Below are 24,122 nucleotides of genomic sequence, written 5' to 3'. Positions count from 1 at the left end.
TTTTTTTGAAAAAAAAAAAAAAAAAAAAATTCCAACTAAACAAGGAATTAAAAAAACTGGAATAAATTATAGTATTTATGTCAACATGTTTCATACCGGAACGTTATAGGACTTGTTTCATACCGGAACGTTAGTCTATAAACAGACAGAAATACAGGAATATGATCTCAAAAATGAATGCAAGAAAGGATAATCAGGACAAATAAACAATGAAATTATAAAATTTATAAAAAAGGTGCACAGTTAGAATTCAAATATCTACAAATTGTATAAACATCCATGTCAAAAGACTTTAAGGAGAGGGTTTGAGGAACATAGAAACATGATGAGGGTTTTGCTCAACCAAGTATCTTGCTTCCTGATCAATGTGCTAGCTCGAGACTTTAAGATCAATTAAGAAAACTGAAACTTGTTCAAGAATCAATAATAGTGACGCTAAGAAACATACTTCTTTCTAAGATTTATGTAGAAATTAATATTTTCCAACAATATTGGACACATATGACTAATCACTACACATACAGCGAATTTAATAAAATATCTTACAACCGTCTATCCGCATTCTCATTCTCTCTTTCGTGAACCTTCCCTACAAACTATAGAACAAAATATTGATCCTGATCCAGACATCTGCAAAGCTATCTTGTGTGGACAGCGCTTTTTACAAAAGAAGCAAATAGGACGAGTCATATGATGGTTGTTGGGTACAATGCTGACATGTTCCTCTAAAACCCTCCAAGATGAACCAGGCTTCATGTATAAGTCCCGCCCAAGCAGACATTCGACGTGTAGGGTAACACAACAGTACTCATCACACACGTAAAACCGTTGTCCCGGATATATTTTTCCCTCGCAAACTTCACACCAGTTCTTCATTGTACTTAGTTCCTGCCCATAAGAAAGAGTGAGCACATGCTTATCATGCTTATACCTCACCTTTTGAGGTAATGTAGCACATCCAAAACACAAAGCAAAGTCACACTCAATGCAATTGAATGTTTCATTTGTCGAATAAAAATTTATTTGCTTCTCTTTGCAAACCGAACAAATTCTTTGCTCCTCTTCTGGTTTGGATGTTAGGAATAAAGGATGCATATGACTTTCATGAACTAATGGCTCGGAAACTGTGGCACACTTGACGTGTAGGTTAAAAGTGCTTCCTTTGTTACTATACCCATAGAAGAATCCAGCCATGCGCAAATGAGGACACGCTGCACATAGAGTCGAAGTCCTGATCAACAATATCATATCCTAGAGTGAGCGGATGTGGATGTATCGGATGATTCATTTTACGAGAAAGATTTGCACATTCTTCGTGGAGAATGAAATCACATTGCATGCATGAGTAGAAGTTACCAAAATAAATTGGTGTGATGCATGCTTGGCACTCCCTGTTCTCATCGTAATCTCTGCATGTGTTCTCATCGATTCTTAGATGATGATGTTGATGGCTGAAATGCTGTATAATTTCATCGCTAATCCTAACAAACGGCTCAATTTCTTCAACGTCTTCTTCTGTCTCTCCCTCAAGTTCTTTACCATCCCACACATTTTTCTGTGATGCACATCTTGAATGAACCGCATACAAACAACCTTTCTTGATACAAGAATAACCCCCATAATTATTGTCGATAGTTCTGCGACAAACACCACAAAACAAATCTCCTTGGTCAAAAGAATAGGTAAAAGAGATACGATGGTAATGACGTGATATCCTTATCACTCGTGGTAAGTTTATACACTTTTGATGGAGGACGAAGTCACAAGGAGGACACATATAGATAGGGGATCTTGCATCAGCCATGCCGCAGAGGTTACAAGTTAAGAAAGCCTGTCTTGGAAACAGAGAAAGAGTATGCTCATGCCACTTTGGTTGGTCTATAGAAAAGGCTACCTCTTTCTTCAAACAATCATTATTCATAGCAAAATCGCAAGCCATGCACCAAGAAAACAACCCTTTGATATCTTCATCACAACAATAGCATTCCCTGGTTTTGCTGTACTCATCCAACAAGACAAGCTGGAGAGAATGGTTCCGATGAAGATAGTGTTGTACCTCAAGTTTAGTGCTGTTATATTCTTCATGGTTATCGCCGTTGCAACCTACGCATCTAAAATAGGTAGTGTCATCTTCTGGGTACTCGAACTTCAGCCATTTACCAGGGAAACACCCCCACTGATCCCCATTGCCGCTCCACTTGTCTTCTTCTTTCACGTAAAATGTTCCTTTGCTCAATCTTACTCGTTGTTGAGGGTACAAGGAAATAAACTTCACCGACTTTGAATTCATAGAGATGACGACTTTGAATATTTTATGAATGAGTGATATGAGATCCGGCTTCGGCTCGAGAGTCAAGATTTGATGAACGAGTGGCTTGAACTTTAAGACGAGCATTACGTCGTTAGATGAATGTCGTTCCATATAGTTAGCATAGAATCGTAATATGAGTTCCGACAACGCCTCCGGCTGGGAATTCAAATCTATAATAGAGTTGAAGACAGAGATTGATTGAGTAATAAGTGACATGAGCTCTGAGTCCGGCTTCGGCTGCGAATTCAAATGTATTGAACTGACCAAAGAGAATATTTGAGTAACAATTGATAATATGGCCTTCAGGTCCCTTTCCAAATCGAGAAACAATAGTTGAGTAATGAGTGATATGAGCTCCGACTCCGAATCCTTAGAGTTGCCGCTAGATGAGACCTCTGGTTCCGGCTCCAAAGTAAAGATTTTTCGAAAGAGTGACTTGAGTTGAAACTGAAGCCTCCAACATGAATTCGAATTCATAGAATAATCATAGAGTAGCGATATGAGTTATTGCATCAGCGGCTTTGGCTTGGGATCCAAATCCAAAGAGTTGAAAACAGAGATCGTTTGAGTGATGAGTGACATAAGCTCTGATTCCCGCTGCGAATTTAAAACCGATGAGCTTACCAGATCATTTATTTGAGCAATGAGTGATATGAGCTCCAAATCCCCATCAGGACCTTGAAATAATTGTTGAGTAACGTGTGATATGAGAAGCTGCACATCCTCATCCAAACTTTGAAATAACTCCGAATCCATAGAGTTTTCTAAGAGAAATTATCTGAGTAACCAGTACGAAAGATATACACTGTATTTTGTCTTTGATAAAGCATTGAACGATCAGCATCAAGTTGATATGAAAGATATTTTTTTAGCCAAAGCATTGAATGATCATTATCACGTGGGTTGTGTTTTTGTTCGAACGCTAACTAGATAAGATATTGCACGGTCACGAGTGTATTGACAATAAAAAGTAAATGTATAGTATAATTTATTAATTTAATTCGAAACAGATTGTTTACAATAAGAGTATAAGACTATAGATAATAGTATCGGACAAGAACACTCAAACAGATAAAAGACTTTTTAAGCTAAAAGAGCACATAGTGAAAGAAAAAATCTTCTTTTTGATGTCATCAATTCAACAACAATGCGTGCTTCCGAAGAACAAAAAATTATATTTGGTGTTGAACAACGCAACTACACAAGAAAGGCTACATCACAATCCTCTACACTTCTAAAGCTGTTTATCGATTGATTTACTACCCCAAAACTTACCCCATCCCCTAACAAAACTCACTAATCAAACAATCTTCCAAACCTAAATCCAACATTTCCACATAGATTTGCCATAATAACATCATAAATCCTGTAACAGAACCTTCCAACCGAACCGCCAACTTCAAATCAAGAAAGAATAGAGGTGTCATCACCTGAAATGAAAGTGCGGGAGACCAATGCATCTTGGAGAAAATTACATCAAAGTTGTGCCTTGTCCATTATGAGAATATAGGCATGACTAATCCATATCACTTGACATCTCAGCTGTTTTTGTCTCAGTTTCACTTCTTACTATTCGGTAGAAAAGAACATATGCAGCTGAGTTTTTTATTTCAGATTCATTTACAGATGACACATGACTGTCATCGAAATGATACCATTTGTTGTCGTCAATCAACTGCAGGAACAGTGAAAATATATGATCAGATATGACGATACAGATTATGATGCATTTATACAAATGTACAAGTAAAAAACAAACGAAATAAATAGTGAGGCTGATCAAGTCACCAACCTTAGCGTNGACATAAGCTCTGATTCCCGCTGCGAATTTAAAACCGATGAGCTTACCAGATCATTTATTTGAGCAATGAGTGATATGAGCTCCAAATCCCCATCAGGACCTTGAAATAATTGTTGAGTAACGTGTGATATGAGAAGCTGCACATCCTCATCCAAACTTTGAAATAACTCCGAATCCATAGAGTTTTCTAAGAGAAATTATCTGAGTAACCAGTACGAAAGATATACACTGTATTTTGTCTTTGATAAAGCATTGAACGATCAGCATCAAGTTGATATGAAAGATATTTTTTTAGCCAAAGCATTGAATGATCATTATCACGTGGGTTGTGTTTTTGTTCGAACGCTAACTAGATAAGATATTGCACGGTCACGAGTGTATTGACAATAAAAAGTAAATGTATAGTATAATTTATTAATTTAATTCGAAACAGATTGTTTACAATAAGAGTATAAGACTATAGATAATAGTATCGGACAAGAACACTCAAACAGATAAAAGACTTTTTAAGCTAAAAGAGCACATAGTGAAAGAAAAAATCTTCTTTTTGATGTCATCAATTCAACAACAATGCGTGCTTCCGAAGAACAAAAAATTATATTTGGTGTTGAACAACGCAACTACACAAGAAAGGCTACATCACAATCCTCTACACTTCTAAAGCTGTTTATCGATTGATTTACTACCCCAAAACTTACCCCATCCCCTAACAAAACTCACTAATCAAACAATCTTCCAAACCTAAATCCAACATTTCCACATAGATTTGCCATAATAACATCATAAATCCTGTAACAGAACCTTCCAACCGAACCGCCAACTTCAAATCAAGAAAGAATAGAGGTGTCATCACCTGAAATGAAAGTGCGGGAGACCAATGCATCTTGGAGAAAATTACATCAAAGTTGTGCCTTGTCCATTATGAGAATATAGGCATGACTAATCCATATCACTTGACATCTCAGCTGTTTTTGTCTCAGTTTCACTTCTTACTATTCGGTAGAAAAGAACATATGCAGCTGAGTTTTTTATTTCAGATTCATTTACAGATGACACATGACTGTCATCGAAATGATACCATTTGTTGTCGTCAATCAACTGCAGGAACAGTGAAAATATATGATCAGATATGACGATACAGATTATGATGCATTTATACAAATGTACAAGTAAAAAACAAACGAAATAAATAGTGAGGCTGATCAAGTCACCAACCTTAGCGTAGGCTGTGTAGTGACCACCACCAAGTCCACCGTAATGATTACTAACGGCATATAATTCATATACATATGACTGGCCATTATTGTTTTTCACGTACTTTCTCAAGTCTAGATCCTGAATTGGAAAATTCACAAACGTATCAATCTTGTTCTTGAGATATCTGCTATACGTGAACCGTTTTAAATGGAACACAAGAATATCTGGCAATTTCCACAGGTCTAGCTTTTTGTTCGCTTGTCTGTGTTCTTTGCAGCTCGGACAAAACCTGGTTCAGGATAATCAGAATGGTGAGAAAGGTGATTAAAGCTAATTCTTCATATGAATAGATCAGCTTATGCAATTACAAGTTCAAGATACGAGCTATACCACATGTCATCCGGTCCGAGAGGTTCTTCTGCTAAAAAGGCCTCCAAACACGAAAACAGGGATATAGCTTCTTGCCTTGTCTTCTTTGCTGAGAAACTTGTTTTATGAACCTCTGGAAGGTCACACAAGTAGCTGGAATCATATTTTTCATGTTCACCCTCATTCCACTCGACTAAAACTCTTGTAATGATACCAGGGCTCACAGAAGATTTAGACTGAAGTGGTTTAAAGTTCAGACCACGTTCATCTGTCAAGAACATCCTGAAGGATAACTCTCGATCAGCTGCATCGTCGATTTCGGCATCTGGGGATGATAAACTTCCCGATGTTTCGTCATCAGGACCATCAGCAAAGTGGCTGTTGTCATTTCCGCTAAGAATATTAGATGGGGAATGAACCCTGTGCAGAGGTGACAGAAATCCAGAGATAATTGCATCAATGTCAGTTCCACTTAGTGGTTCTGTGTTGACATAAGTCACAAAAGGAGTTCCAAAAACTTTCACGTCTCTGCCTCTAACACTCTCCTGAACAGCCCTGTGGAACCCAATAATTATGATCCATAAAGCTTAACCCAAGAGGAAAAAAGAAGAGTTCTTGTGTAAAAAATCAAACCAAGCATGCTTACCTTTCCTTCCCTCCATGAAGAATTTCAAGTTTTGCTTTCCCTGAACGTTTCGGCATCTGATTCAACCGATACGCCACAATATGCTCATCATCTTTTATCGCACTTAGTGACTCCAGGTGATTTTCAAAATATCTAAAGATCTTGTGATCATATACCTGAGAGGACAATTCCACACAATCGTCAGGGATTTCATCCCCAAAAAAGGATGAAAGAAAAATATTAATATAAGAAAGGAACACGCCCAAAATCATACCTCTGCAAGTAAAAGGACCTCATCATCGGCTAAGCAGCAAGCAGTACCTAATGCAGTAATGAGATCTCTACAAGATCCATGTTTAGGCACTGTTACTGTGTATGGCATCGGAAGACGACTTCCATCGCAATAAAACACCGTAACTGTCATTGGTCGCGTAAGTGTTGATGGCAAAGGTACAGACAAGTACATGAAGGGATCAAAAGTGATTGAGATTTTTCCGCAAACTGGACAAACCAGAGTTGACTTGTATTGGCCCTAAAATGTATTAAATACATCATAACAAATGGTCAGGAAAATAAAATACAGAAACTTGTAGTACATGTATGAAAACAAGAACCAGATGAACATTTAATGAAAGAAATGATTAGGAAACGGTAAGAGATACTTACTTGACAAACGTTAACTATTACAGAATCATTGCGGGCCTTATGATAATTCCAAAGCTCTTCAGCAACTTCATCATCCGGACGACTGTCAGAATCTTTAAGTTCAATGTAAGGTTTTCGTTTTACCTTGTTCAAATCTTCATGCAACCCATCCAATAAGAAAGCAAGCAATTCCTGAGACAACAATTTAATACATTATACACAAAGCAAAACAAATGACATATTCTGGCAAAGAGGGAAGCAATGCCAGGAACAAAGAATTTGCTTAATTATGCACCATCACACATAGTAAAGAAAAATTACTAACTTGAGAATCATGCTGATTGTAACCACTAAACTGCGGAGCAAATCTAGCCAATTTTGTCTTAAAAGTGCGTGGTGCAACTGCATTCCTTCCTGATGACCACAATTTCTTCAACAAATCACCAAATGCGATAGCAAGCTCACCCTGGATAATTCAGTGTTAGAATTGTATTAAGAAAGCATATGAGTACCTTCACATTAGGAAATTGAGAAGACATTTAAGTTTCAAGCACTTACACACATTCCCAAAGGATTATCTCTATTTATGTCGTCACTGTAATCTTGCAAGAAGTATTCAACAATTGGAGGTGTGTGAGCCAAACACTGGAGAGCGCTATTCATAAAGCAGGTATTTCCCAGATTACTCAATCCTGCTAATCCTCCCTTCTCTTCTTTTCTAAGAATACTCAAAGAATCACCGCCGTCGTCTTCAGAAGATATTCTGGGAAAGAGACTAAACTTGGACGTGGTGGAATGACCATTTGATAAGGTAGGCCCCCCAGCAATTGTAACATGCGACCTTGATGGTTCCAGAGGTACCAACGCTAACTCATTTCCTGACGAGCTCATAGCATATTGAGATGAAGACGACCCATCAACTTCAAGAAGAATCTGCATGGGATGCACCAGTCATTGTCGAACAAAAAACGTACATTGAAAGTAAGTGAGATAAATAGGATTCGTTTTCCAATGATAAAAGGACTCAAAAGGCATGCATTATCAAACAAGTTCCTCTCAACAAAGATTTAAGACAATGACCGAAAATCAAGTTAAGAAAATTTGTCGTGCAAGTTGACAAAGGTGATTAGTCAAGACAGTTCTCTAGATACTTACATCTTGGTCCATCTGAAGCCTTGATTCTTCCAGGTTATTGTTAGATGAAGGATTCAAGAGTCCGTTTTTCCTCTTATCGAAGTAATCCCAGATTTGAGCCTATTGATACATAATCAATGTAAATTAAAGAACACATCTCCATATGAAACAATGCGTATGGCATCAGAAAAAATAAAGAAACAAGACACTTCCAGACACACACCTTTTCTTGCGCAACACCTGTCATAGCACAAACCTTCTCATAAAGTTCCCTTACAGAGGCCTGGAAACACAAACAATTCTTTTAAGAAACTGACCAAATTGGGGCCTAATAGTGAATACACAAAGAGTATTATGATGTGCATAAGCACAACAAGTAGGTCGAAGCAAAACTGAGAGCCGAAGTAGAGTAAAATGGGGCACCTAATACCTGTTTTCCCAACCGTATTGCTGTTCTACTTTCATCTCGTCCGTCTGTCAACATAAGGCAGAGCGGGTAAACCTCAACACTATAACTCTTACTGTAAAATCCTTGACAGATCATCTTCCTTGCTATCGGGGGACCTCCGCTATACCTGAAAGAGATGTAAGACCAAGTTATGCCCTTGAAAGCATATTTAATCAACAACAGAAGAGCAGGTACATAACAGAATATATGAATCAGTCATGCAGCAAAATCTGGATCTTATACAAAGCATAAACAAAAAGTCTGAAACTAAACACACAATTCAATCAAATGATGGAAATATAAAAGCAAAAGCTCACCAATCAACAAGTCTCTGCCAAACTTCTTGAGGCACTAAAACGTAGTCTTCTCCTTCCACCAACAATCTACGAAGCTGTGGATCATTAATGTCGCCCTCACTGTCGACAATATCACTGTTATCAATCGGTCCAGGCCTCAAAGCTTCCAAGGACTCTCCACACGATTGGTCAACATATTTCTGCCAGCTTGTATGCCACCTACACTAACACAACCATTAACCACCACGACTCAGCACTCACAAGACTATCCTGAAAACAGATACAGAAAAACAAAAATCTACATATAGATTTGAACGAAGAAGCATTACGTTATACCACTTAGATCATCATCAGCTAAGTAAGGAGAAGAACCTTTTCGAGATGACGAAATATAAGTTCCCTTCCTTCAAATTGTTATCCGATTCGGTAGTCAGCTCCGAAACGATACGTTTCTCTTCCTCAGGAGTGAACGGCAAATTACAGACTCCGTTCTCATTTACGAAATCGGAATTAGGGATCGTCATCTTCAATAGATGATGAAGCGATCAATGCAAAGATCCACCAATTTCAAACGAAGTCTTAGAGAATCGGAGAGGATTAATAGAACAAGGAAGGAATTGAAGGGAAGCTTAAATTGGAGGAGAAGAATAAGAAAGAGAGAGTCACAGAGAGGTCTTTTTGTTTTGGTTGGATCCTGGATTTGATTAACCGTGATTAGGTGGTTCGGTTCGTGTTAATTGGAAACACTAAACCGTGATTACGTGATTCGGTTCAGTTTGATTTGATCCAAAATCCGGTTATGATTTAAGTTGGGTTGCAAATAAATACTAAAACCGAATGTTTGCTTATGTTTTGGATTTTTTAAATGATTTTGTAGTAATTGACTGGTTAAGTTTGGTTACTGTTTCATGAGATGATTCATGCACTAATCCGAGTTGTAAAGGGAATTTTCATGGCTCTTAAACGGATTATGTATGGGTAGAATTGGATTATGGCATGTGTGAGAAAGGGTGACGTATATCCTCGATGGCAAGACTCATGGGGTTGTTTACGATAGAGTGATTCTGCCACTCGAACTAATGATTTCTAAGTTTTGCATTAAAGTTTTTACCAGTTGAGTAATTGAGTATTGACAGTTGGTCTTTCCCATTTTTTTTTTGTAACTATGATAACCAAAACAGAGGCAGTCAAAGAGACGGATAAGCTACCGTGTAGCCGCTAGACTCAGCCGTAGTTTCAAAGTTGCAAATATGAAGTGTATAGATACGAGTAAGGGCTGGAGATGCTTTGAGCTTTCATTTGATCAACTACTAATGACTGATTAAATCTTTCAGAGTTTAGAAAGGGGTCAACGGTGATAACTAGAGCATAATTCGCGGAAAACGAGGGAAACGAGAACATAAAGTGTGAGAAGACGACGCTAGAAGAGCTTAAAAGGTTTAAAAGAAGTGGTGAGCCGTTTACAAAAGAAGTTCTTTGCTCTTTTTAAAATTGGTGTACAAAAAAAACAGGTTACTGATGCTTTAAAGAGCTTAGGCTTGAGCAGCACCCATTTTAGTTAGCTTCTGTGCGACCAAAGGGAATGTGGAAAACGAAGTTGAGTTTTACTTAACCAAATTGCTAATAGTACATCGTTAAGTTCATGAAACAAGAGTATTGATTGCTGTTTTTGGGAGGGTGTCACGTGCGAGGATAAATGTAAGCATCTAACGAGGTGATTTCACTTGTCCTTTGATTATATTTCAAAAACAAACTCAAAAATCTTCAAAGCCTATTTCTTACCGTTTGCAATTGCTATAGGGAGATTCCATGTTTAATTGGAAGCCTTTTAGTCTCAAGAGGCTTGATATTTCAGATAATGAATTAGGTCATAAGATTTCACAAAAAATATATTCAGTGTTGAACATCACAACAAAGGGTACTTCATAAATCTCTACACTTCGAAAGCTGTTCATTACTTTTACTACCCAAAAATTACCGCTTCAACTAAAAAAAACTCACTAATCAAACAATCTTCCGAAGAACCTAAATCCCACCTTTCCACAGAGATCTGCCATAATGACATCATAAAACCTGAAGCAGAACACTCCAACCGAACCGCCAACTTCAAATCAAGAAAGAATAGAGGTGTCATCACCTGAGTGAGGGAGTCCAATGCAACTTTGAAAAAAAAATCTATCAACGTCGTGCTTTGTCCATTATAAGAATATACGTATGACTAATCCATATCACTTGACATCCCAGCTGTTTGTTTCTCAGTGTCACTTCTCACTCTTCGGTAGAAAAGAACATATGCTGCTGAGGTTTTTATTTCAGATTCATTTGCAGATGAAACATGACTGTCGTCGAAATGATACCATTTGTTGTCGTCGATCAACTGCAGGAACAATGACACATGATCAGATACAGAACTCATCAGAAGAACTACTAGCAAGCACAACTGAGAGTGAATATAAATTCTAGTCAATTATATGATAAAAACAAAATTATGCTGCATTACTGCATATGCACAAGTAAAAACAAACGATATAGATAGCGAGACCAATCAAGAAACCAACCTTAGCGTAGGCTGTGTAGTGACCACCACCAAGTCCACCGTAATGATTACTAACGGCATACAACTCGTATACATATGACTCGCCATTCTTGTTTTTCACATACTCTCTCAAATCTAGATCATGAATTGGGAAATTCACAAGCGTATCAAGCTTGTTCTTAAGATATCTGCTATACGTGAATCGTTTTAAATGGAACACAAGAATATCTGGCAATTTCCATAGGTCTAGCTTTTTGTTCGCTTGTCTGTGTTCTTTGCAGCTCGGACAAAACCTGGTTCAGAATAGTGAGATAAATGATCAAAGCTAAATCTTCAAATGATTCTATCAATTTATGTGACTTTAAAGTTAAGGCTAGGAGCTATACCACATGTCATCCGGTCCCAAAGGTTCTTCTGCTAAAAAGGCCTCCAAACACGAAAACAGAGATATGGCTTCTTGCTTTGTCTTCTTTGCCGAGAAACTTGTTTTATGAACCTCGGGAAGGTCGCTCAAGTAGTTGGAATCATACTTTTCATGCACACCCTCATTCCACTCAACTAAAACTCTTGTAATGATACCAGGGCTCACAGAAGATTCAGACTGAAGTGGTTTAAAGTTCAAACCACGTTCATCTGTCAAGAATATCCTGAAGGATAACTCTCGATCAGATGCTTCGTCTATCTCGGTATCTGGGGATATCTCAGTATCTGGGGATGATAAACTTCCGGATGTTTCATCAGCAGTAGCATCAACCGTAGCATCAGCAAGGTGACCATTATCATTTCCTTTATGAAAATTAGATGGGGCTTGGACCTTTTGCAGTGGTGACAGAAATACAGAGATAACTGCATCAATGTCAGTTCCACTTAGTGGTTCTTTGTTGACATAAGTCACAAAAGGAGTTCCAAAAAGCTTTGCGTCTCTGCCTTTAACACTCTCCAGAACAGCCCTGTGGAACCCAATAATTATGATCCATAGCTTCACCCAAGACGACAAAGAAAAGTTCTTGCGTAACAAATTAAACGAAGCATGCTTACCTGTCCTGCCCTCCATGAAGAATTTCGAGTTTTTCTTTTCTTGATCCTTTCGGCAATTGATTCAACCGATACGCCACAATATGCTCATCATCTTTTATCACACTCAGTGACTCCAGGGGGTTCTCAAAATATCTAAAGATCTTGTGATCATATACCTGAGAGGCAATTCCACACAATCGTCAGGGATTTCATCCCCAAAACAGGATGAAAGAACAATATTAATACAAGAAAGGAACACGCCCAAAATCATACCTCTGCAAGTAAAAGGCTCTCATCATCGGCTAAGCAGCAAGCAGTACCTAGTGCAGTAACGAGATCTCTACAAGACCCTTGTTTTGGCACCGTTACAGTGTATGGCATCGGAAGACAACTTCCGTCGCAATAAAACACCGTGACTGTCATTACTCGCGTAAGTGTTGATGGCAAAGGTAAAGACAAGTACATGAAAGGATCAAAAGTGATTGATATTTTCCCGCAAACTGGACAAACCAGAGTTGACTTGTATTGGCCCTAAAAGAAATTAAATACATCATAAGAAATGGTCGGGAAAATAACATACAGAACATTAAATGGAAGAAGTGAGTAGGAAACGATACTTACTTGACAAACGTTAACTATTACAGAATCATTTCTGGCCTTATGGTAATTCCAAAGCTCTTCAGCAACTTCATCATCCGGACGACTGTCAGAATCTTTAAGTTCGACGTAAGGTTTTCGTTTTACTTTATTTAAATCTTCATGCAGCCCATCCAATAAGAAAGCAAGCAGTTCCTACAAGAAATTTAATACATCATACACAAAGCAAAACAAAATGAAATATTCTGGCAAAGAGGGAAGCAATGCCAGGAACAAAGAATTTGCTTAATTATGCATCACCACACATATTAAAGAAAAATTACTAACTTGAGAATCATGCTGATTGTAACCACTAAACTGTGGAGCAAATCTAGCCAATTTTGTCTTAAAAGTGCGTGGTGCAACTGCGTTCCTTCCTGATGACCATAATTTCTTCAACAAATCACCAAATGCGATAGCAAGCTCACCCTGGATAATTGAGTGTTAGAATTATATTCAAAAAGCATGTGAGTACCTTCACATGACGAAATCGAGAAGACATTTAAGTATCAAGAACTTACACACATTCCCAACGGGTTATCTCTATTTATGTCGTCACTATAATCTTGCAAGAAGTATTCAACAATTGGAGGTGTGTGAGCCAAACACTGGAGAGCGCTATTCATAAAGCAGGTATTTCCCAGATTACTCAATCCTGCTAATCCTCCCTTCTCTCCTTTTCCAAGAATACTCAAAGAATCGCCGCCATCGTCTTCTGAAGTTATTCTCGGAAAGAGACTTAACTTGGACGTGGTGGAATGACCATTCGGTAGGGTAGGCCCCCCAGCAATTGTAACACGCGACCTTGACGGTTCCAGAGGTACCAGAGCTAACTCTTTTCCTGCCGAGCTCATAGCAGACTGAGATGAAGACGACCCATCAACTTCAAGAAGAATCTGCATGGGATACATCAGTCATTGTTGAACAAAAAAACGAACACTGGAAATAAGTGAGATAAATAGCGTTCGGTTTTTCATGATAAAATGACTCAAACTTGTAGTGCAAGTTGACAAAGGTGATTTGTCATTTCTATGCATAATCAAACAAGATCCTCTCACCAAAGATTTAAGACAACGACCGAAAATCAAGTTAAGAAAAATTGTAGTGCAAGTTGACAAAGGTGAATTGTCAATATAAGTCTTACAGACAGTTCTCTAAATACTTACATCTTGGTCCATCTGAAGCCTTGACTCTTCCAGGCTCCTGTTAGATGAAGGATACAAGAGCCCGTTTTTCCTCTTATCGAAGTAATCCCAGATTTGTGCCTGTTTATACATATCAATGTGAATTAAAGAACACATCTCCATATGGAACAATGCGTATAAAAATAAAATAGACATAGAAATGAAAGACTTCAGACACACACACCTTTTCTTGCGCAACACCTGTCACAGCACAAACCTTCTCATAAAGTTCCCTAACAGAGGCCTGAAAACACGAGCAACCCATGAAAGAAAGTGAAAAAGTGGGGCTTACTTCAAAGAGCCTCTGGCTATGCATAAGCACAACAAGCAAAACTAAGAGCCAAAGTAGAGTAAAATGGGGCAACCTAATACCTGTTTTCCCAACCGTATTGCTGTTCTACTTTCATCTCGTCCGTCTGTCAACATAAGGCAGAGTGGGTAAACCTCTACACTATAACTCTTACTGTAAAATCCTTGACAGATCATCTTCCTTGCTATCGGAGGACCTCCGCTATACCTGAAAGAGATATAAGACCAAGTTATGCCCTTGAAAGCATATTTTATCTACAACAGTTATAGTGTCCCAAGCAGAACAAAGAGTCTTCCCCTTTAAACACAATTCAATCAAATGATGGAAATAATAGAGGAAAAGCTCACCAATCAACAAGTCTCTGCCAAACTTCTTGAGGAACTAAAACGTAGTCTTCTCCTTCCACCAGCAATCTACGAAGCTGTGGATCATTAATGTCGCCCTCACTTTCGATAATATCACTGTTATCAATCGGTCCAGGCCTCGAAGCTTCCAAGGACTCTCCACACGATTGGTCAACATATTTCTGCCAGCTTGTATGCCACCTACACTAACACAAACACATTGACCTAATCTTAGACATCTATAGATTTCAATCAAAATATCAAAACAATAGATCAAGATTCACAAGAATGTTCTAAATCTAAACATTAGATTTGAACAGAGAAGCATTACAACAATCAAATATGTGAAGCAATTCTAAACGTTTCTCATGCATGATACTACTTAGAGATGACGATAACAACCTTTTAGAGATGACGAAATATAAGTTCCCTTCCTTCAAATTATTCTCCGATTCGGTAGTCAGCTCCGATACGATACGTTTCTCTTCCTCGGGAGTGAACGGCAAATCAGAGACTCCGTTCTCAATCATGAAATCGGAATTAGGGATCGTCATCTTTTCAATAGATGATGAACCGATCAATGCCAAGATCCACCAAAATTTCAAACGAAATAGCAGGATTCAACGGGGGATCTGTGAGAGAGGAAACAAACAACGGCAAGTCCAGAGAGAATCGGAAGAGGATACAAGAAGAAGAAAATGAAGGAACCCTAGATTGGAGGAGTCAGAGAGAAGAAGAGAGAGAGAGAGAGAGAGAGAGAGAGACGAGAGGAGAGGTCTTCTTATTGGATTCACGATTTAATGGTTGTTTTCCAATTAATAACAACTGCCAAATTTTCCAAACAAGTAGCAATTTCTTTTCTTGTAACTTGGAAAATGGAAAACAATAAACCGATTCGGTTCGGTTTTGAAAATTTTTTAGGTAATTGCAAAATAAGAAACAATAAACCGATTCGGTTCCGGTTATCATTAAAAAATATTTCGGTTTTTAGTTCAGTTGCAAATGGTAAAACCGTTTGACTATTGTGTTTTTTTTTTCGGATTTCAAAATTGATTTTGTGATATAAGATTTGGTTGTGTTGGGTTATTGTTTAGAACATTTTTTTTTAATAATGAAAAATACTTAGGTTCACCGAACCTGCTTGTTCATCCCCTCTTCTCTAAGCCAATCAGAATCTTCCATCTAATATTTTATTTAAAAAATAAATCGAAATTAAATTAAAAAGCAAAACAAATTAAGGAAACAAATTCTGTATACTTTTAATAAAGGAAAGTTAAATATTGGCTTGATTTAGATTTTTAAAATTAGAACAAAATTATATGTCGGTTTGAGTTTACAAATGAAATGGTTAGGGTTTAGATTTTACAATTAAAATAAAATTATATGTTGGTTTGGGTTTACAAATAAGGTGGTTAGAGTTTAGATTTTACAATTAGAACGAAATTATATATGTCGGTTTGGGTTCACAAATGAGATGGTTAGAGTTTAGATTTTACAAGTATAACGAAATTATATGTCGGTTTGGGTTCACAAATAAGATGTTAGGGTTTAGATTTTACAATTAGAACGAAATTAGATGTTGGTTTGGATTCACAAATGAGATGGTTAGGGTTTAGATTTTACAAGTAGAACGAAATTATATGTCGGTTTGGGTTCACAAATGAAATGGTTAGGGTTTATATTTTACAAGTAGAACAAAATTATATGTCGGTTTGGGTTTATTAAAGAGCGGTTTAAGTTTTTAATTTTATAATAATGTATACAGATTTTATTTCCTTATTTAATAAGGGGGTGGATGAATAGGTTCACCCCTATTATTCTTTAATAATTAGAATTTATTCACTTTAGAATTGATTATATTATAATTCATTCAATTTAGAATTTGTGACATCAATAAAAATGGAAACATTTATGAGAAAAAAAAATTGGTTATCTGATTTTGGCCACTGGTCCGCAGCAGGCAAGTAGCGCTTTCTGGATGACTTATTGGTTAGGTAAAAAATCACGATCTAGCATGGGCTTGTTCGTTTACATAGTCGCGATGGCCACTTTTGGCGACTGAAAAATTAACGTGCCGGTGTTTAAAACCCAGACATGAGTCACATTTTCTGTTAAAAAAAGTCATTACTTATATAAAAGGAGTCGCAGTGATTGTTTTAGCTGTCGCCGTTTTTTCTGGCGACACATGAACACATCGGCAACCTCCGTAAAAATATCACAACGACAGTTTTTTCATTTATCATCATTTATTTGGCCACATCGACGTTTAAATTTCAATCGCCGGAAGGAGTCGCAGCGACACCATAACGAATATGGCCCATATTGTGGCCAACTGATGGATGCTCGTTGGTTGTTTGTTTGGCGAATACTTCCATTTTGCCTTTTTCATATCTTTCTAGTCCCAAACAACCATTTTGATTCATAGTACTCCTAATGCATTACATAAAACCTAGGACTACAATGTAAATGATGGAAAAGGATCGAAATGCAACAAATCAAACATCTTTCTTTACTTATCTAACTCTTTTCTAATTTTAATGATTCCTCTTCTTTTTCTTTTCTTTTTTTCTGTTCAAAACTTTTTCTTTTCTCTGTTCAAAACCTTATGATCCTTTAAACTTCTAATTTAGCATTTATATCATTTATCACTAAAGCTTAGAAGTGATCAAGTCTCATTCTTTTTGTCTCTAGAGTTTCTCTTTAATTAATATTTTAGTATGTTTAAGCTCCCATGGTTCTATTTCAATTTCTGATTTCCATCTTTTTGTTTTCCTTTCTCTTTTCATACTCTCAAATCACAAACCATGTAAATCAACATCCAATTACGATCAACTTTACTATTAAATTAAATCACAATGAATATAATTGATTTCCATTAACTGCAATTTATTGAAGCCCAAAACATATGTAATGGATAGAACTATATGATATTCCTAAACACTAATTTGAAAAGAATCATATTGGTTAATAACCTTATTAATCTTGTGCATGGCTCGGATCATCCTCTAGTTTTTCGTTATTTAGAAATCTGTTTCAATGGCTTCCTTCTAATTTTTTTATTTAATAAAATTCAAATTGCTATTTTCGGATATATTTTCATTTTAAGTGTATACACTCTAAAATATATTTGAATATTAGGAGTTCATCATTTTCACTTAATTTGAAAAAAGTTTTTGTAAAAGACGACCAAGTCTAAGGCTTTTAACAAATCAAATGAGTGGAAAGCTAAATCGGAATTTAAGGAGATCGATAGCTTAATATAGTTTTTGTAATGTGAGATACACTCAATTTCTTATATATTATACTTTCTTCTTTCTTTTTTAAGTTTAAAAAAAAAATTCAGAGTTTTTCTTTTTTTTTTTGGTCAAAAATTTAAACCATCTGTCAAAAAAGAAAAAAAAAACAATCTAAAATGAAAACAAAATTTGTATTCTCATTCACCGTTTTGGCTCTCTTCCTCCTTTTTGTGATAGGTTTGTAATCATTTTAAATGTAACATATATTTTTTTATGAAAACAAAAATATGAATACCTTATGTGTTGAAAATAATAATTCAACTATGGTATATAAAACGTTTTTCGGAATTTAATTGCATCATCTAATTACACTGTATCAGTTTAGCTCTTTATTTAAAATTCATACTATAGACATAGAAAATTCATCTACAAATAGTTTATGCTAGATATAGAATAATTCATCTACAAATGTTTTATGGTAGACCTAGACAACTGAAACCCAAGTTTATGTTTGAAATTTGTTCGCACGTTTTAATTGACTCCTTCAATTATAAATCTATCTGGTCTTATTATATTATGAAAAAAAAAATTAATATAAATTGTTTCAACATATTTCCCTTGCTTTTTCATTATCAATAATTGTGGTCTTGTGACACATTGATAAATGTATCAAGCCTATTAAAATATGTTATTTAACAAATATCAGCATTTTATAGTTTTTGGGTAAATTTATGTGACATTTTAACAGTACCTCATTATAATAATGTCAGGCTATATTTTTAACAATTATTCAAAAGATAATCAATGGATTTGATAATTATGTCAGGCTATGTTTTTTTTTACTATTTTTACTATTTCTCCATTTCTAATTACAGAAAATAAGAGTTGATGTTCTATAATATTACAGTAACAGGAGTGGTTGGAGATGTAAAACAAAAAGTACAAAAGAAAAAAATATGGTGCTTGAGGCCTTTACCTGATCAAAAACCTGGGAAATGTGTCATCAAAGACTGTGAGTCTAAATGTAAGGAGAAGTGGAAAGGGAATGGTACAGAAGCTTCATGTCGTCCCCAATGCAACTGCCACTTTCGTTGCCCATGGCTTCAGGGCCAGGCCTGACAAATATGAGTGCTAAATTATTGATCTAACTGCAAATGTTGATTAAGAATTTAAGTTTTGACCTAACTTATTTCATTATGTAATTATTGACCCTCAAAATTTTATGCTTTATTTTACCTTTTCCTCAAAATATTGGTATACAAACTTTTTATATATCCTTAATTTTCTTTCCTTGGCCCTCTAAAATTAAAGGCCTTGTATGATTTGTTTCATGTTTATATATATGTTGAAGGTCAAATTTGCATGGTGTGTATATGTTTTTTTTTTCTTCTTCTTCTATCATCTATTTGGCCACAACAGATGCATTAGCCTAATTCACTCTCTTTAAAGAGAGAAAACTCTAATGCCAAATGATATAACTCTCGTTCTTTCATTTTTATGGATTTATGCATGCCAATAGACGGTGGTTACTTCTTTTCTTATGTTCAATAAAACTTACATCATCGATATAGTGATAGTGTACGTCTTATAATGCACGTCTTGGGGCATTTTTATAATACATAATCTATTGCTGAGAGTGCCAAAACACTAATTTTTTTTTATAAGTTTTATACCGTAAATTTTTAAAATTCTATAGATAATGGTGCATATATACGATCTCATGAACAATACCAATTAATGTAAGTATAGCTCGAACAGTGGGCCTGTTAATAGAAAGAAAGCCCAAGAAAACATGTGTCTAACTGCCTACCAAAGACTCCAAACCAAAAAGGTATTATCATATGAAGATTCAATGGCTATGCTATCAAAAGGATTTGCTAAATATCTGAAGCTTTGGGGGAAAAAGAAGAAGAATAAAATGGATGAAGAAGTTAGAAGTTCATCAAATGTATTTTGAATGCAAAGAGTATGGACATGTACGTTCTAAATGTGTCAATCTACACAAGCATAAGAAGAAGGCTATGAATTTTGTCACTAGTGATTCTGAAACTGATTCAGATGAAGAAGAAGATCTGAAAATTTTTGTGGCGTTTGCAACTTTTGAATATAGTTCTGCATCAACTTCTGCAAAAGTGTCTGCATATGTGTCTGCAACAAAAACTGTAATAGCATTAAATCCTACAACTACATCAGAACATGAATTTGAAAGTGATATTGATGCAGAGAGTATGGATTATGGATTATGAAGAACTTGGTAAGAAGAATGAAATGTTGTATGGATATTGGCTTAAAATAATTGAGGATAATTCCGTTTTAATTAAGGAGAAGCTCAAGTTGTTAAAGCAGAGAAATATGCAACAAAAATGAAGGAAGAAGTATCACAAGCTAAATTGCAACTTGAAGAAACTCAAAAGAATTTGAGAATGCTTAATAATGGCACAAAGAAGTTGGATCATATTCTGAATATTGGCTAGACATATAAATGTGGTTTTGGATTCGAAGAAAAATCTTCAAAATCAGATCCGGTGTTTGTTTCAAGTGGAAAAATCATGTTTGCAGCAGGAACTGTGTCAAAAACTATAATTGTGACAGAGATTACTTCAAAGACTGCTTCAGAGACTGTATTTTTGAAAGAGTGTGATACAAAAATTTCTGAATTTTAGAATGCACCACGAAGAGTTTTTCGACCTATTTGTCATCATTGTGGTGTTGTTGGGCATATTAGGCCAAGATGTTTCAGATTGTTGAGAGAGAGAACCAAATGGAAAATGTTATTGATGTAAGGTTTGGCGGTCCTACGTGATATCACTATAGAGTTCAAGGACATATTAAGATGAATTGCTTCAGATTCGTTTGAGAATTCAATCATGGGGGTCCGAGGTGCAACAAGATTTGAGTTAGAAAAGATGATTTCTATGGAGGTGGTGTATTAGGCTATCAACCGTGTATTACAAAGCGGGAAAAATTTTCCAATTAGCTTTGACCATGTTATGACTCATTCAACAGGAGAATGAAGATGTGTTTGGTGATATTGTTTAAAAGTTTGAACTGATGAATTCACAAACATAGTCAAAAAGGGGAAGAATGAAGATGTATATGTCTGAAGTAGTATCTGTGTGATACAAGAAGTGATACATGACTGCTGTTATTTTATGTGTGTGTGAAGTTTCTAGAAAGTTTGAGAAGACAATATTGAAGGACGGTTTGAGGATGAATTGTAGAGAAAAACTACTATTTTATTGGTTGATTGAATTGGAGTTTTACAAAGAAAAATAAAATAGCAAAAAGGAAAAAGACTTTTTTTTATGGAATCTAGAAATCTTCTCTTATTATGATTAGGAAGTCTTGTTGGATATATAAGGAGGTGTTGGACATGTCTTAGAGGGAAGATAGCGGAGGCACAAATAAAATATTAGAGAGCTTTTTGTGTTTGTGTGCAACTTAGTTTCACGGTTTGGTGCTTGCATGATCAAGTTTCTTTGTTTATCGGTATGACGTGTGTGTGAAGGTTGTTCCAGAGACTTGGAGAACTGAAGTCTAGGCTCAGGGGGAGTTTAGCCCAAGGTTAGGTTATCTTGGTTAAAATCTAGGCTTGGTGTGAGTTTCGTTAAAGATATAAATTTATCTTTAAGATTTCATGTTATAAAACGAAGCGGTGAATTAAGAGGGTTGTGCTTGATTTACGCATTTGCGAATAGGTTGTATTTGCTTTGTTGTTCTAGTGGAATCAAATCTGGACGTAGTCCCGGGGAGTAAGAAAACCCAAACTTTGTTAACAAACTTCTTTTCTCGTTTACTTTCTACACTTTATTATTGTCTCATTCGCTTTAACAATACATGTGATGGGGGAGATGAAGGTTATACTTTCTTCACCGAAAGATAATTCTTTAGTCAAAATATTGCTTGTAGTGTGTCAAAGGAGGGACGTCTTTCTTCTTATCTCTCGAGGGGTGGTCGTGCGTGGTTACACAATCATTGAGGAAGAGAGGCGGACTGGCTAGTGTTTCTTTTTGGTTTTGGATTGGTTTATTGTTAACAGATTTGTTGTACTATGTTTTGCTTTGATTTAATGAAGCCTCAGACGTTAAAAAAAAAACTTATATTTATGAAGTGCAGCGTTACTCTCGTTAACTCCGATAAATTGTTATTCCAAAAACTTTACTACCACTAAATTTAATAGTTATTCATTTAAGGTCATCAATTTTTCTAATTTAGCAAGTACGTTTTATAGCTTCCAATATCATCTATCATAAATAAATAAAATGTTTGAAACATGCGAAAAAGAAAATTCTAAACACATTTGTTTCTCATCATGGCTACAATTCTAATCAAACACATAACTTTTCTCTTGTTGTTGTTGTTGTTATTATTCGTGCTTATTGCATCCCCAATCGTAAATGCAATGCTTGTTAAAGACGTGAATGCATTTTGTAAGGAGACAAATGATGTGAACTTCTGCTTGAAATACATTGGAGCAGACAAACGTATATCAGCTGCACGTGACCTCAACGACGTGCTTTTGATTGCGGTAATGTTATTTAATTGTTATGTATTAAAACGACGTGTATAGTTATGAAATTGTGTTCAACAAATATTCATAATGTTCATTCTTGATTAGGGATTGAGTTAAAAAAAAGTTGTGTAAAATTTGAGAGATGAGAATCTCCTTTATACTCTTGCTTATTTCTTGATTTCTGATTGAGACTTATTATCAGTTTTCCCAGTGCAAAATTCAAGTGAGTGAAGCAACCAAACATATCAGCAAAGTCCGCTGAAAGTTTAGTGGTCCGATTGGAAAAGAACGGATCAAGTTTTGTGAGAGGAACTACGGGTTGGCGTCAGGTTTGTTCCAAGAAGCGTATGAAACAGGACAACTAAAAGTACTTGCATATAGAGCTCACTTAACTGCACGGAGCGGCTCAAACTATGTGCGCGAGTGTGAAGAAGAATGGAAAAAGAATGGTCCAATACAAAAATCTCCTGTGACTTTCTATAACACAAATGTTATAAAACTATTTTCTATTATTCGTGTTATTATCAGCAAGGTTAAGACTTAGTTGTACATGAATTAATCAAAAATTTCATATACTTAAAGCTATGTGTTTAGAAGATCCAATATGTATTTGTGTTGACTAGACTAGAAGATAATAACAACATCATTTTATTAAGTAGGAACCATCACCTTGCGGCCCTATAGATTATATACAAAATTCGGTCATGTTATCTCAAATGATTTCTTAGTCTAGCGGTATTGGGAGTGTTTGTGAAGACTCATGCATCACGAGTTCGAATCGCTTATTAAGCTCATTTTATTTTAATTTTCGGGTGCAAATGGTTGCACAGTTGAAAATGTTGAAGGAGTTGGAAAAAATTATTCAGCCAAGTTTCACCATTTGAATGGAAGAGGTTGAAGAAGTTGGAAAAAACTATTCAACCCATTCAACTTAAAAAGTTGAAAAAATTAACTAATCCTACAGCAAAATTGTTCAACTTGTTCAACCACTATTTTGGAGATGAATGAGTTGAATATTTTCCAACTCAATTTTGTTCAACTCATTTTTTCAAATTTAAGCAACCATTTGCAGCCTTCGTTTTTGTTTTTAAAATATTAAAAATATATATTTTATTACATACAGTCACGAAATTTAGCCCACTTTTTTCTTTGATTGTGGCCCTCGAAAAGTTAGCGACGGCTCTGACTAGAAGATAATAAACAACATCATTTTATTAAAGTAGGAATCCGACATCATCCTTTTCATTACAGTGTCATATGAAACAACTAAAACAAAGGGTTACAAATTCATGTTTTAAGTCGATGATGATTTAGGTACTAATAAAACTTTGAATTTTAAAGCTTTGAGATTAAAAAAAATTAATGAGGTAGAAAAATTCTTTTGCTCCAAACGTTGGGTTGAAATCAACCATTTCTCTAAAGAAAACATAACCAAATTTAAACAATCAAAATATACAGAAATATTTGCTTCCAAATCGTCATAGTAGATCCAAAATTTATTTCACTTACGTTAGTATAAG

At 35.8% G+C, this 24,122-nt stretch overlaps 3 protein-coding genes and 2 pseudogenes across 4 annotated transcripts; 2 read left to right on the top strand and 3 right to left on the bottom strand.

The window, feature by feature from the left end:
• On the bottom strand, window positions 449-3,174 carry LOC104720721 (annotated as a pseudogene).
• On the bottom strand, window positions 4,640-9,480 carry LOC104720720 (ubiquitin carboxyl-terminal hydrolase 10-like). Of its 2 annotated transcripts, none has more exons than XM_010438594.2 (13): window positions 9,199-9,480; window positions 8,848-9,045; window positions 8,513-8,657; window positions 8,306-8,365; window positions 8,104-8,202; window positions 7,507-7,881; window positions 7,274-7,414; window positions 6,970-7,140; window positions 6,578-6,835; window positions 6,325-6,479; window positions 5,700-6,233; window positions 5,328-5,598; window positions 4,640-5,210 (listed from the first exon to the last, which is right to left on the bottom strand). In XM_010438594.2, the coding sequence occupies exons 1-13, from the start codon at window positions 9,348-9,350 to the stop codon at window positions 5,052-5,054; spliced, it is 2,718 nt and encodes a 905-aa protein (XP_010436896.1). In that variant the 5' UTR covers window positions 9,351-9,480; the 3' UTR covers window positions 4,640-5,051. The 2 variants fall into 2 exon arrangements, with proteins under 2 accessions (XP_010436896.1, XP_010436897.1); XM_010438595.1 differs by having other exon boundaries at window positions 8,848-9,050; window positions 9,156-9,240.
• LOC104707343 (ubiquitin carboxyl-terminal hydrolase 10) lies at window positions 10,683-15,641 on the bottom strand. The gene is made up of 13 exons (XM_010438593.2): window positions 15,256-15,641; window positions 14,857-15,054; window positions 14,572-14,716; window positions 14,384-14,443; window positions 14,182-14,280; window positions 13,537-13,911; window positions 13,304-13,444; window positions 13,001-13,171; window positions 12,653-12,910; window positions 12,401-12,555; window positions 11,749-12,312; window positions 11,385-11,655; window positions 10,683-11,203 (listed from the first exon to the last, which is right to left on the bottom strand). The coding sequence occupies exons 1-13, from the start codon at window positions 15,405-15,407 to the stop codon at window positions 11,045-11,047; spliced, it is 2,748 nt and encodes a 915-aa protein (XP_010436895.1). The 5' UTR covers window positions 15,408-15,641; the 3' UTR covers window positions 10,683-11,044.
• On the top strand, window positions 18,266-19,262 carry LOC109127672 (putative defensin-like protein 145). Its single transcript, XM_019232869.1, has 2 exons — window positions 18,266-18,326; window positions 18,997-19,262. Exons 1-2 carry the CDS (start codon window positions 18,266-18,268, stop codon window positions 19,206-19,208), a joined length of 273 nt encoding a protein of 90 aa, XP_019088414.1. The 3' UTR covers window positions 19,209-19,262.
• LOC104749906 lies at window positions 22,402-23,146 on the top strand (annotated as a pseudogene).

The sequence above is a fragment of the Camelina sativa genome, chromosome 2 (assembly GCF_000633955.1).
Source record: "Camelina sativa cultivar DH55 chromosome 2, Cs, whole genome shotgun sequence".
NCBI lineage: Eukaryota > Viridiplantae > Streptophyta > Magnoliopsida > Brassicales > Brassicaceae > Camelina > Camelina sativa.
This window is presented reverse-complemented; position numbering and strand designations above follow the sequence as displayed.